This window comes from Arctopsyche grandis, chromosome 13, assembly GCF_051622035.1.
Source record: "Arctopsyche grandis isolate Sample6627 chromosome 13, ASM5162203v2, whole genome shotgun sequence".
NCBI classification, from domain to species: Eukaryota; Metazoa; Arthropoda; class Insecta; order Trichoptera; family Hydropsychidae; genus Arctopsyche; species Arctopsyche grandis.
The window spans coordinates 1973337-1986508 of NC_135367.1; the positions used below are offsets into that span (position 1 = coordinate 1973337).

At 39.8% G+C, this 13172-nt stretch overlaps 1 protein-coding gene across 1 annotated transcript; it reads right to left on the minus strand.

The window, feature by feature from the left end:
• Nucleotides 1-8043: 8043 nt before the first annotated feature.
• Vha36-1 (V-type proton ATPase subunit Vha36-1) lies at nucleotides 8044-11814 on the minus strand. Its single transcript, XM_077443743.1, has 6 exons — nucleotides 11596-11814; nucleotides 10573-10690; nucleotides 10344-10491; nucleotides 10045-10260; nucleotides 9051-9181; nucleotides 8044-8981 (listed from the first exon to the last, which is right to left on the minus strand). The coding sequence occupies exons 1-6, from the start codon at nucleotides 11634-11636 to the stop codon at nucleotides 8895-8897; spliced, it is 741 nt and encodes a 246-aa protein (XP_077299869.1). The 5' UTR covers nucleotides 11637-11814; the 3' UTR covers nucleotides 8044-8894.
• Nucleotides 11815-13172: the final 1358 nt, after the last annotated feature.

Sequence of the window (13172 nt, forward strand, 5' to 3'; positions counted from 1 at the left end):
ATCTCCTTTCTCTTAGGAAGGATGCGATGGATCGTATTGAGTGGGGGGTGATGTTGGCAGCAATCATTTTGTAAAGGAGGCCAGAGTGCCAGACTTTATCGAAAGCTTTGGAAATGTCTAGGAAGATTGCTCCAGTAGACATGTTGTGGTCGAAGCCGTCTATAACGGTTTCAACAACTCTGTGAATCTGGTGAACGGCAGAATGTTGGGGTCTAAAACCAAATTGTGTTTTGGGAAGAAGGTCAATTTTTGCGATTTCGCTGTTGAGATTTGAGATTAGGATCCGTTCCAGGATCTTACTCAGTGAGGATAGCAAGCTGATTGGTCGGTAACTTGTTGCGAGGGAGGGGTTCGAGTAGGGTTTTCTGATGAGAATGACATTAGCGAGTTTCCATTGACTCGGAAAATAGCAGATTCTGTTGGTGGCATTTAGTATAGCTGTGAGTGCAGCGATGGCTTTTTGAGGGAGTTCTTTTAGAGCTTTGTTGGAGATTCCGTCAGGGCCAGGGGCCTTTTTGGCGGCGATGCTTTTGATAATATTTTGGACTTCAAGCGGCGAAGTGGCGACAATGGGTACTGGGGCTGGGTTTTCGAGGTAGCTATTGACGGAGCTTTCAACCATTTGGCAAAAGTCGCTTTGCAGATTAGAGTTTGAGAGCGAGAATTGGTCCTGGAGACTGTCAGCTAGGGCTTCCGCTTTATCGGCGGTGGAGTAGACAAAATTATCTCCAACTTTGATCCTGTCGATCCTATTGCCGTTGCTTCTGAAGATTTTTGACAGTTTCCAGAAACCGTTATGTCCGTCTTCTAGCGCTCTGAGTTTGGTATCCCAGTTGTCGTTTCGTAGTTGCCACAAGGCGTTTTTAACGTCTTGTTGAAGTCTGTTCATTCGCTGTTTGAGGATTGGGTCCTTGTTTCTTTGGAATGCCTTCCTAGCTCTATTCTTAAGGCGAATAAGATCGCGAATGTCGGGTGGTAAAGCTTGCGGGTGCAGGGGAGAGTGGGGAGTGGTGGTGGTGCTGGCTTCTAGGGCTGACTGTATTTCGTCAGTGAGTACGTTAATAGCCGAGTCTATCTCTTGGGTGGTGTGAATCGAGTGGGGGTAAGTGACGGTGTGATGAAGGAGAGTTGAGAATTTCTCCCATGATATGGTACTTCGGAGGATGGGGTTTATAGTTACAGGGGTGTTGGTGAGTTCTAGTATGACCGGGTGATGGTCGGAAGAGAGATCATTTACTACAGTCAAGGACTGCGCACCTGGAAAATTTTGAGTAAGAACGATATCTAAGATATCAGGTCTACCTTTGAAGTTAATGGGGATTCTTGTAGGTTCATCTGGGGCCGTGACGAAGACTTTTGGGTTTGAGAGTTGGGAATAACTAAGGAGAATTTTCCCATTATTGTTAGTGGCTCGACTGTTCCATCTGGAATGTTTGGCGTTAAGGTCGCCTGCGGCAATGGTGGCTTTGTTGGTGTTGAATATGTTGTCTAAGTCGGTGGTGAGTAAGTGTTGATTTGGAGGGTTGTAGACTGCGTGGAGGATGAGTGGGGTGCCGGTGTTGGTCCAAACTTCTACCGACGTCAGTTCTATTCCTGTGGTGATCGGCCGCGGGGCCAAGTTGTGTTGGATCGTGTGTTTGATGAATATGGCAGTGCCGCCGGCGGCTTTGCCTATTCTGTCGTTTCTGTATGTAGTGTAGTTTGAGAAGTGTAGTCTATTACCGGGTTTGAGCCAAGTTTCGTTTACTAGTGCGATATCAATGGAGTGTTGGAGCAGAAATTGCTCGAATTCGACACGCTTGCAGAGTATGCTGCAAGCGTTCCAGTAAACGATCTTGAGGTAACAAGTCATTTTTTCTGTCGGGTGAGCATGATCAGGATGGCATTTATCGACTCAATGGACTGTTCGATTTTGCTCATCCGATTTGAAAGGTCTTGGTTTTGATTTGGGTTCCAGCTGGTGTTGATGTTGGTTTGTTGGGTGGGTGGGGTTAGGGGAGGAAAATTTGTGTCTACGTGTCTGTATTGCGGTACGTTGGTCTTCTTTGGTTGGGGGTGGGAGGGGTTGGGGTTTCGGGGTTGACTGGAGTTCTTCCTGCTTTTGTTGTTGGGATTTGAAGGGCAGCCTCTGTAGCTGGAAACGTGAGGGCCTCTGCAGCTGGTGCAGGTTGGGGTGGAGGCTGTTGACGCACAGTCAGTGGTCAAATGGGGTCCTGCACATTTGATGCATAAGGGGGCGACATTGCAGTTGTAGGAGCCATGTCCAAAGCCTTGGCAGCGGTGGCACTGCGGTACAGTGTCACCACGACGAAGTGATTCGATGCGAACCAGTTGGCCGAAAATGCTGGAGAGGTTGAATAATTTCTTCCCCTCTTCGTCGCGTGTGGTCTCGACTGTGAACATGGGCATGTTGCGCTTGTCACGTCGTGATTTCATGACGGTGGCTTTACTGGCTTTATAGCCAAGTTTGGCCAGCTCGGCGAGGACTTCCGATTCGGAGTAGTTGGGGTTAATGCCTCTAATGACTACTTTGAGCGGTTTGTCTTCCGTTAGAGGGTGGGCATAAAACTGAAATTGTTGCTCTTGGAGCAATTTCGTGATTTTACGGTAATCATCGATGGTGAGAGGGGAGATTTTTACTCTGTTTTCAGAGTAGACGGCCGTGAAATTGTACCCATGTTGGTTGAGTTTCCTTTGAACTGCCTTGTAGTCCGATGGCAACCTAAGGAAGATTGGAGCAACCTTTGCTCTTTGGACATTTTGTGAAGGAGTGTCAGAGACGGTGTTTCCAGATGGGTGAGCGGGGCTGGTGGTTTGAGGGGGTGCACGAATTTGTGCTGTGCGAGGCGTATTTGCCGACGGGGCGCTGGGGGCCGCTTGTTGGGTGGGCACGTCGCGAGTTGGACGCTTTTGTGTAACATTCCTGTTACGGATTATGCCAACCGGGAATAAGTAGTCTTCCGGTTGTGGTGCCGGGGTTTTTGTAAGTGCGGGTACAGCTGCTGATGCAGGTGGGGACTTGGCAGTGGCGGTAACCTCCATTTTGTTGGAGTTGGATTCGGAATCGAAATCGGGGTCGGAGTCGAGTTCCGCGAGTGGCGCGTATCTGTTGCTATTGTGTGGGGGCGACTGTGGTTGTGTGCGTGTGGTGTTGGGCGGGCTTACCATTCTACGCTTACCGTTTTTTTTTTTAGGTGACGTCTGGGGGGATGTGGCCATGTCCTTCGTGGTCATCAACGACTGGGACTGCGTCATGTTTGACGCCAGGTTTCCCAGTTGGGCGGAGTGGGCTGCTTGGTCAGCAGCTCGTTGGGCTGCGTGAGTCGCGAGAATCGACTCGATGGTCTTTTTGAGGGAAGCGTTTTCTTCCTTCACGGTTCGAAACGCCTCCAATAGTTCACTGAAGTCGTCTCTAGTGTTTATTTTTTTTTGTTTTTGTGTTTGTGTATTAGTGTCCTTGTCACTACGACTATCACGATCACGTTGTGGTGGGTTACCCATCTTGTGGGTGGGTTTGTGGGTGGGTGAGTGTCACTGTCACTTGTCACTTGTCACTGTCACTATCACTGTGTTTTTTTTTGTTACTGTTGTTAGGACAGCATCTCGTTCCCAGAGGGACACGTTCGAAGTATCGAGTCGTAGTTACATCGCGGTTTCGGCGATGCAGCTGTTAACGACACAGCTGTGTGTAACGCGGGAAACGACAACTACAGCGCGGCTGACGCCGAGGCGGTTTGGGGTACGTCCGTGCACTGCGGGCGCTGGGCGCGGACTCTACTGGCGTTGTTTGGGTTGTACCTCCTTTTATATGGTTTCTGGAATGCTTGGTGGAAGTGGTTATTGACGCGTACGAGAGGAATTTTGTTTTCGTCGAGGCGTCGAATTTTCTGGAATGCTTGATGGAAGTGGTTATTGACGCGTACGAGAGGAATTTTGTTTTCGTCGAGGCGTCGAATTTTCTGGAATGCTTGATGGAAGTGGTTATTGACGCGTACGAGAGGAATTTTGTTTTCGTCGAGGCGTCGAATTTTCTGGAATGCTTGGCGGCTTTCCGCTCGATGTATTTTAATGGTGGCGGCGTGTTTCGACCGTTTTGGTTCCACTCGACTGGTAGGGGCGTTCCGCCTGAGTTTAATATAACGACTGCAGGTGCATATCGTCTGGGTTTCGGGAATGTAGTTTGTTGTTGCGGAATATTCTCGAATGTTTCGATGACGATGACGACGACGAGATTCCTACAAGACCATTCATTAAATACTGTGTTTTCGTGTTTATTAATATTTATCATAACTATTGTGTATTAAAAAAATTTCAAAAGACTCTATTTCTTTCAATTTTAAAAATTTTACTGTGTACTTTTTATTCCCATTATTTAAATAATTAATATATATTTACTTTTTCTTTATAATTTTCAACTTCAGCAAGTGGAGACTCTTGTCATCTACAATCTAAGACGAATTGTCGCCGGAAGATAAAGAGTGATATATATTTTCTAGTTTATTTCCGTTCGATTTCTTGTTTGAAAATAGATTTGAAATGTTGTTCAGTAAAACTCAAAGATTGTTAATGATAACAATGCCAGCTGTTCTCTAGAGTAAGTATCAAATGAAACACAATGTTTCCACAAATCTTTGACTTTTTCTAGTGTTCGGGTAAAAAGTATATATCTATATAAGAAAAATATTAACAGAGTACATATGTATAGTAAAAGTGTATTTACCTGTTGTAATATATTCTGATTAGACACAATATGTTTCATCTATCCCATATATAATAATTATTTCATATGACAATGGATTTAAAATATGACTTATCGGAATTAGTCGATATGTAAAATGGTAAGTGTTCATCGTATGACATTTCTTCGCTGAATTCCGTTTCTTCTATCTACTTAATGAATATGATTTATAGAACCTAGGCTTTCAATGAATGTAACACAGTATTGCTTATCACTTAATAAAACGGCACTTGACTTGCAATTCGAGTCGGCATGACACTATCAACTATTAGTTTAATGTGAGTATCCAATAGTTTCGAAAAAATCAGCAGCATCGGCAGCAGCAGTCGCATCATTTTTGAGATTTGTATGTAATAAAAGGCTCGTTTCCGGTTTATAAAACTTATTGATTATTTATTATTTATGTAATATTAATTGAAGGACTATATTTTTTCGATAAGAGTAGACATTTAATTAATAAGTCCAAAAAATAGTGTAAGTTCGAGCGTACAAGTTAATACAAGTTATAGATATAAAATTTCAGTTCGATACACGGTCTAGGATATATAATAATTCAAAGAAAAATAATGCTACTTCCGGCAGATTTGAAAATGAAAAAAAAAATTATAGCGCAACGATTAAAATTTTATTACGCAGTAAAAAGTTTCAGTGTTTCAGTTTCAAAGATATTTAATGGTGTTTGAATTATCACTAAAATACACAGCCAAACACGCACATTTTTTAAAAACAATAAATACGTGCCAGTGATCGACTTCATCTATTAATAAAATATAAATTTTAAAATACAACTTAATATTTTATTTTGTTTTAAATAATCTTGAAATTATCAATGCAAAAGTGCCATCTATCCGTCAACGTAAAACAACCTTCATTCGATCAATTTGTATTTAGGTAAACTGCAGTTAGGTATGTATGATATTAGGTATGGTCGTCGTTCGGTATGTTGATATTCGACCAACTCGCTTAGGTATACTCGAATTAGGTGAATTGCATTAGGCGAACTTACAGTGAATCCTAAATTTGTTACTAGTTTAGGGTTGCCACTATTACACTGAGCAACAAAAAATCTCGTTTTGGAGTTACCGGATTGGAGACTAACCAATCTTTACTAAGTTTGACCCACTGAATTCGAATATGATAATAATCTTAGTTGGTTAGTGATCGTTTACGAGATATGAGCGTTTAAAAACTACACTAAAAAATACAGGTCTGTTCATACATAACAGCACTACACGACTCCGTTTCAAATATGTCATTTCTATTAATATCTACCGACACGGCATGGTTACGCCATGTTTGCGGCACTTTGGCCGAGTGCAAGGCAAAATCGGCTTACGTATACATTACAGCGTGTGACCAATTTTCTCGTTACCAGTTTTAGCGTGTGACCAGTTTTTTCGTGACCAGTTTTAGCGTGACGGATGATCACGAGTGACCGATCTAGAGCGACCAGTTGTCCTGTGACTGGTCACATTTGACTAGTAATCACCGAACCGACAAAAACACACTGAATGGCAGCGTTAACACTAGAGGTATCTTCCGCGGTATTTGATAGATCTATCCATTGGCAGCGTTAACACTAGAGATATCCACCACGGTATTTGATGGAGCTAGCAAATACAACGTGTTCCAATCTTTGGTTCGTAAATCCACGACGTCAGCGAACAAATTAATATACAAATAAATTTAAACAAAATAAAACTATTCAAATACATTTAATAAAATGTTTACTATTAGATTGGCCATGTTTAAGCGGTTTATATTACAAATACCGAGCGAAGCCGGGTTAAAACACTATATAGTAATAAATAGAAAGATAATTTAATAAAGTAATAAGCCGAGCAAATGTCGTAAATATGTTCGCGACACGAAGATTTCAGATTACGGCCATGGAAAACAAGAAATAGCGTTCGAACACGCGGTATTTGATAGATCTGTAGGCGTGGTAGGTAGTGTTGGCTGTATCCCAGCCTAACGAAACACTGTTGTGCTTGTTTTAAGTTGTTTTATTGTTTGCCTAAATATTGTACAATTGTATTAGAATATTTGAGGAAGTTTTCTCGAAGCGGCTATTGGTTGTTGACTTGGTGTCGTGATGGCCGCTGGATCTGCAATGTGTCGTTGCTCTGGATCCGGCTATGTTCAGATGTCTCTGGATATGGCAGTGTGTTGCTGGCTCGGCATTCGGCTATGTTGCAAGCGTTCTTCCATTGTAGGGTAGTGTAGTGGTAGCTGTTCAGATGCTGGATGTCGACTGGTCCGCTGCTGTGTGTCGACTCTTGTTGCTGTGGGTCGACTGAAGTTGTTTGGGGTGGACCTCCTTTTATATTGTTTTTGGGGATCCACGTGACTTGTCGCAGGTGGTGTTTACGTGTGCGAGTTATGCGAGGAATGTGGTTTGTTGTTTAGGGTGGACGTTTCTCGAATGTTTGGCATCGTTCCACTCGATTTAGTTTAATGGATGCAGGTGTTCTTCGACTTGATGTCGTTCTGCTTGGTTTGTTGGGGTGGAATATGCTCGAATGTTTGGCGTCGTTCCACTCGATTTGGTTTAATGGATGCAGGTGTTCTTCGACTTGAGATGACGTCAATGGTTGAGCGTGTGAAATGTATTCTCCGTCACACTAGATGTTTCGATGGCGATGACGAGTTTCCTACAGATCTATCCGGCCTTGGAAAACAAGAAATTGCGTTCGAACACGCGGTTTTGATAGATTTATCAAATACCGCGGTAGATACCTCTAGTGTTAACGCTGCCAATGGGACGTGGGGCGTGTGTTTTTAGATTTTTAAACATGCGAAAAAAATGCAGCCCCCCCAAGCCCATATATGTACATGGTAAACAGTCCCAAAATCACCCCTTTGAGTGTTTTCGGTGATATATTATCCTTGTATTGCTTCTTGCTTGACAATGATCGATAATGGTGAATCTCATATTTGAAGAAACTTTTCGGTTGCATATGGATATGCATACACGTACAACCTCCTAAACATATGCATTATGCGCGTGCAAGTGCACCCGAATCAGTTGGGGAAACACCCACTGTTAACGGTCACAACAGGAAGCCAAGGACGTGACGTCCCATACCACTCATTGTGTTTTTGCCCTAAACATTAACCAACCAATTAAAACATTTACCCCTCATATTCATATACTTTGGTTAGCTTAGTTTGGTTTAGCCCAACTCACCAAGTGAGATCGAATGTTCAATTTTAAGATCAATTTTAGTACTCTTGTAATTATTATTTTAATATGAATAATTCAATATGGTATTGAATTATATTTTTAAATAAAAATCATTCATGTCTGGTTAAGAATCGGAACAAACAGTATTTATTAAATCTCATATATTATAAATAACAATTAAATATATAAACAATTTACACGCATACATACATTCGCATATGAAGACGGAGCTACAATGCGTTAATTACATATGAATTTTATTTTTTAATGTATTTACAAAAGTAAACGAAACGAAATAATATCAAATTTGATCATAAACATACATACTGACATTATAAGCACATGAATTACTCTAAACATTTAATCTTTAATAGCCGAGACAAAGCGATATTTTTAATTTTGTACAAAGTGAAACCTTATTTTATTGTTTTGCATCACTGAGCAGAACTTTTATGATATTATACGAATATGAAACGAGATTTCACCGTACACTAACAAAATTTCAAGGAATGTAAATTGAATTGAAAAATAAAAAAACTTTTTTTTTAAATAAAACAACCTCAACAATCCGTATAAACATTATGAAATGTTTCAAATTGATATGAACAGTTTTAATATCATATAAACAACAAATTATGCGATGAAAGAATTTCTCGGAGACTGGATAGAGACCAGTAAATGTGAAGTATAATTCTAACGATGGTCGATCACAACGTTTGCCGTTGTAAAGCCACGCAACTACTATTTTTATTTTATGCTCCAAGCCTTTTTAACATATTGCATTACCGGTCCAGCAAATATACATATGACACATCAAACATTTGGATCATTGAAAGCTACTTGTAAATACACCGAAACGAACCGTTCAAGTTAAGAGGACCGGTACGCAACGTCTAAAGACATTAACAAATAACAATTTACTTTATATTTATGTATTTATTTGTCAATTTAACGAATTATTAATACATTTTAGAAGAGCAAGTCTTCGTCGCCTTCGTCGAGCATGTTTGCAACGTCGCGAACATCATTACCGCTGGCAATCATTTCCGCTTTTATCTAAAAACAAACCCAAAATTAAAATGCCTTCAATTGAATGATTAATAAATAGCCTGTGCTGAAACTAACCGCTTCTGCCTTTTTCCTCGCAATACGTTTCTTGTCTTGAATTTTTTTCAAACGGTAAAATTCCTCACGCTCGAGCTCGTCGAGTTCAGATATGATGTAGGCCAATGTGCGTTCAATCCTCGGAATGATTACTGCAATTCAAATTTTTTCTTTAATTAATCGTTAATTCATACCAGGAAGGCTTAACAGGTAACCCTAAAGCGCCTTCCTGGCCAGAAACATTGTACATTTGATACGAATACTATTAGTATTATACAAAGTGTCTTTCACAGGGGTGTGCTAATGTATAACGCCCTCCCTGAGTGCATCAGGTCTTCTAAGACCATGGATGCATTCTTGCGAGGAGCAAAGAGACACCTCTGTGAGGGACAGTACATATAAATTTATAAATAAAATTTTAAGTAATTAATTAAGTAATGAGTTAAGTAATTAAGAATGTACAAAACTGTGAAGTAGGTGCGTCCCAGGTGTAAAGGATTATAATGTTTCGTAGACAGTAGTGATTTTTAGTTGTTTTTTTTTTTGCAATTCCGACTTAAGCTTATACCCAATCATCATTCACTGGAGATTCAAATGAAGAATCAACCATCAACCAAGAATTTTAGGTTTAAGTTATTAAGATGTATTTTTTTAAATTAGCTAATAGCTAAAATTATATATAAATAAATAAAGTACATAAATACATATCAATTTTTATATACAGAGATATCTATGGTGGAATTTGTAAATTTGCAGCATTTTATACAATTCAACGAAATTCGAGATTGCTGGAAACTCGAGATTTTGCAAGAAAATGACTATTGTTGCCAATTTGTTTCAATGAAAATCAGATAAATCGGCAAACTCTGATAGGAAACAATCGACCTGTAGTCAAAAATCCAAGGTCTGGCCAGCAGAAACCAGTGGGATTTGAACCCGTGGCCACTCTGTTCAAAGCATTATATGCTAACCACTAGTTGGCACAAGGATTTCATCCGTATGTTTTTAAAATTACCGTGCTCGATAGCGTTGACACGTCGATTGGTAATTTTGATGACATCGTCGAGTGTTACGAATGATGTCTGCAAGGATGCAAGTTCTACTAATAGTTTCACAGCGCTTTGGAAATTCTTCTTCAGTTTTGCCAGCTGTTGACCACCTCTGGACAAGCCGGCGAACTCGTACGTGTCAGTTCCGTCCGTATATGATTCGAATACTGGCAAAGTTACACCTGTAACGATTCAAACAGTTACGATTATTGCTATTGCACAACTTATACCTTTATGATGAATTTAAGTGTTTCGATTATGTTACCAGCAACGTTATCTTTCTTGGTGCGAATTTTGATTTGTGCTTTTGTCACGTTTTGTAGCACAATTTGGTTGATGTCACCAGTGGCGAATTTTGCTTCAGCCAAAGAGAAAGCTGCCTCTTTCATGACTTCACCCATTAAAGTTTTAGTCTGAAACGAATCATTTTTTAAAAAGAAACCTATTCATGTCCGTTTATATTCTATGGAAAATAAAATGAAATATATAAACACCTCGATGATTTTGCTAAGTATCATTCTGAACCGCATTTGAAGAGCGTCGGCTTTTTTCTTGAGCAAGCCATGACCTTTTTGAGCACCGGCCAGACGACTCTTCATTAACATCTGAGCACTGGAAAATTAAAAACACAAATTATGTAACAAATTTGAAAAATTATACAACAATATTTTAAAAATATATTTCTTATATACAAAAAAAAATTAATTAGATATCATAATTGAATAACATTTTTTCTCAGAACATATTGATTACTTTCAATACATTTTTTTAATAGTGAATACTCTCAATATTTTATTTTATTTTTACATATATACCAGGAAGGCCTAACAGCTAAACTTCAATGAGCCTTCCTGGACAATTAAAAACATCAATATACAATTTATAGAATTTTTTAACAAAGCAACATACATCTATGGATAAATTTTTGATAAACTTTCATTTTCGGAACAATATTTTAATATAAATAGTCAAATTTCGAGACATTTATGGACAAATTTGCAGCATTTTTATACGATACAGCGAAATTCAAGATGTCGAAAACTCGAAAATAAGTAAAGGTTGCCAATTTGTTGGAAAAGTTTCAATAAAAATCAAATAAATTCTGATAGTAATCATAAACTAAGGTCTGGCCAGTAGCAAACAGTGGGACTCGAACCCGTGACCACTATGTTTGAAAGCATATATGCTCACCACTAGTCCACGCTGCTGGTATATATAATAGTCCAAAGAAAAAACAACAAAATCGACTAATTGAAAAGTGTAATAGGTAGAAACTGTATGACACATTTCCATTGATAAAATCTACACATTTGGCAGATATAGTATTTTCATATAAAGAAAAAGTAAAATGATATACGTACACTTTTACATAATATCATGTTAGTATAAGTGGCAAATAATGAAAATAAAAAAAGTGGAGATGGAGTAGATGTAGATGGTTCGAAATGTATTGATTAATATGAAGTCGCATTTGGCGAGTGTTTTGGTGAGAAATGGGTATCGAATGGTGTTCTGACCCTCTCGACGGGAAAATGGGCAGCCTGTCTTTGCCCGACATGTTGCAGAGCTGATGGGGCGGCTGTCTAGGCTAGGAAATGGCAAATGCCAAATGCAAACAGCACCAGTACAAGTGGACACACAAGACGCGAGCGCGACCGTCTGTCAGCTGACTCGCCTCTGGTCTCGTGACGGAACGCACTCTTGCCAACCTTCACCTCCACCAAACGTTCTACTACGAATACGCTTTCAATAAAATACGTTTTGAGTCAGTTGCGAGTCGAATTGAGGCAACCTCCAAGAACCTTATAGGAGTATAGCACCCCCTTATATTTTCCCCGTTCATTTTTTTACATCAAGAAGTGTAAAATTTTATTTAAACCCTCCCTCACCGAAGGGGGGTATGCAAGTGCCCCATTTATTACGTTTTTCGTAATAACTATGTGGTTTTCAAAGCTATAACTACAAGAAATCAATCGAACTACAAGAAATTTATTTGAATAGATTTTGTATGATTTAGAAAAGGGGTACATCGTAAAAAAATACATTTATACATTTCTACGTTCCAAAGTATGATTTAACAAATCAAATGTCATGTTTTTGACTGTTCGCTTGCATATTCTTGTTGATCGATGAATCAATGCGAGAGAAAGAGACAACTATATTTTCGTAAGCTATTGTTTTCGTCGCTTTCGGCGCGTGGCTATTGAGTCGTGCAGTCGCCTGTTGGCCTTACTTTTGCGCGTTTGCGTGTTGATGTTTGTCGTTATTTTTTAATATAAAAATAGTCAAAAACATGCTATAGGACTAAAACTTTTTTATGTTGATGTATAGAATGATTAATATATATTGAACCCATTTTTATTGAGAAAAGCTGTATTTCGATTAAAAAATACTGGGGTCTTACTCGACCCCGGTTCGGAACACTCGGATCTCGACGTTCAGTTCTTCAAAGGTTAACAAAAGGGGGACCGCTAAGTCTGCTTTTCACGCTGTTCCTACTAAAAGCTTCGTGTACAAAAATATGTATGTGTGTAGAAACAATGGGGAATGCTACACTATCAATATTATTAACAGTTTCACGGGTATCAAGATCCGTATTGATAGTGTAATAGGTTAATGTGGTGATTATTAAACGGGTAGAGGTCTGTTCATATTTAACAGCACTGCACGGCTTCAGCACTGCACGACTCTGTTTAAAATATGTCATTTTATTACATTTCTATTCATATCTACCTACACGTCGCGGTCACGTCACGCTTCCAGCAATTTGGCCGAGTGCAAGGCAAAATCGGCTTACTTGTACATTACAGGCTGTAGGAATCTCGTCGTCGTCATCGTCATCGAAACCTTCGAGAATATTCCGCAACAACAAACTACATTCCCGAAACCCAGACGACATGCACCTGCAGTCATTATATTAAACTCAGGCGGAACGCCCCTACCAGTCGAGTGGAACCAAAACGGTCGAAACACGCCGCCACCATTAAAATACATCGAGCGGAAAGGCGCCAAGCATTCCAGAAAATTCGACGCCTCGACGAAAACAAAATTCCTCTCGTACGCGTCAATAACCACTTCCACCAAGCATTCCAGA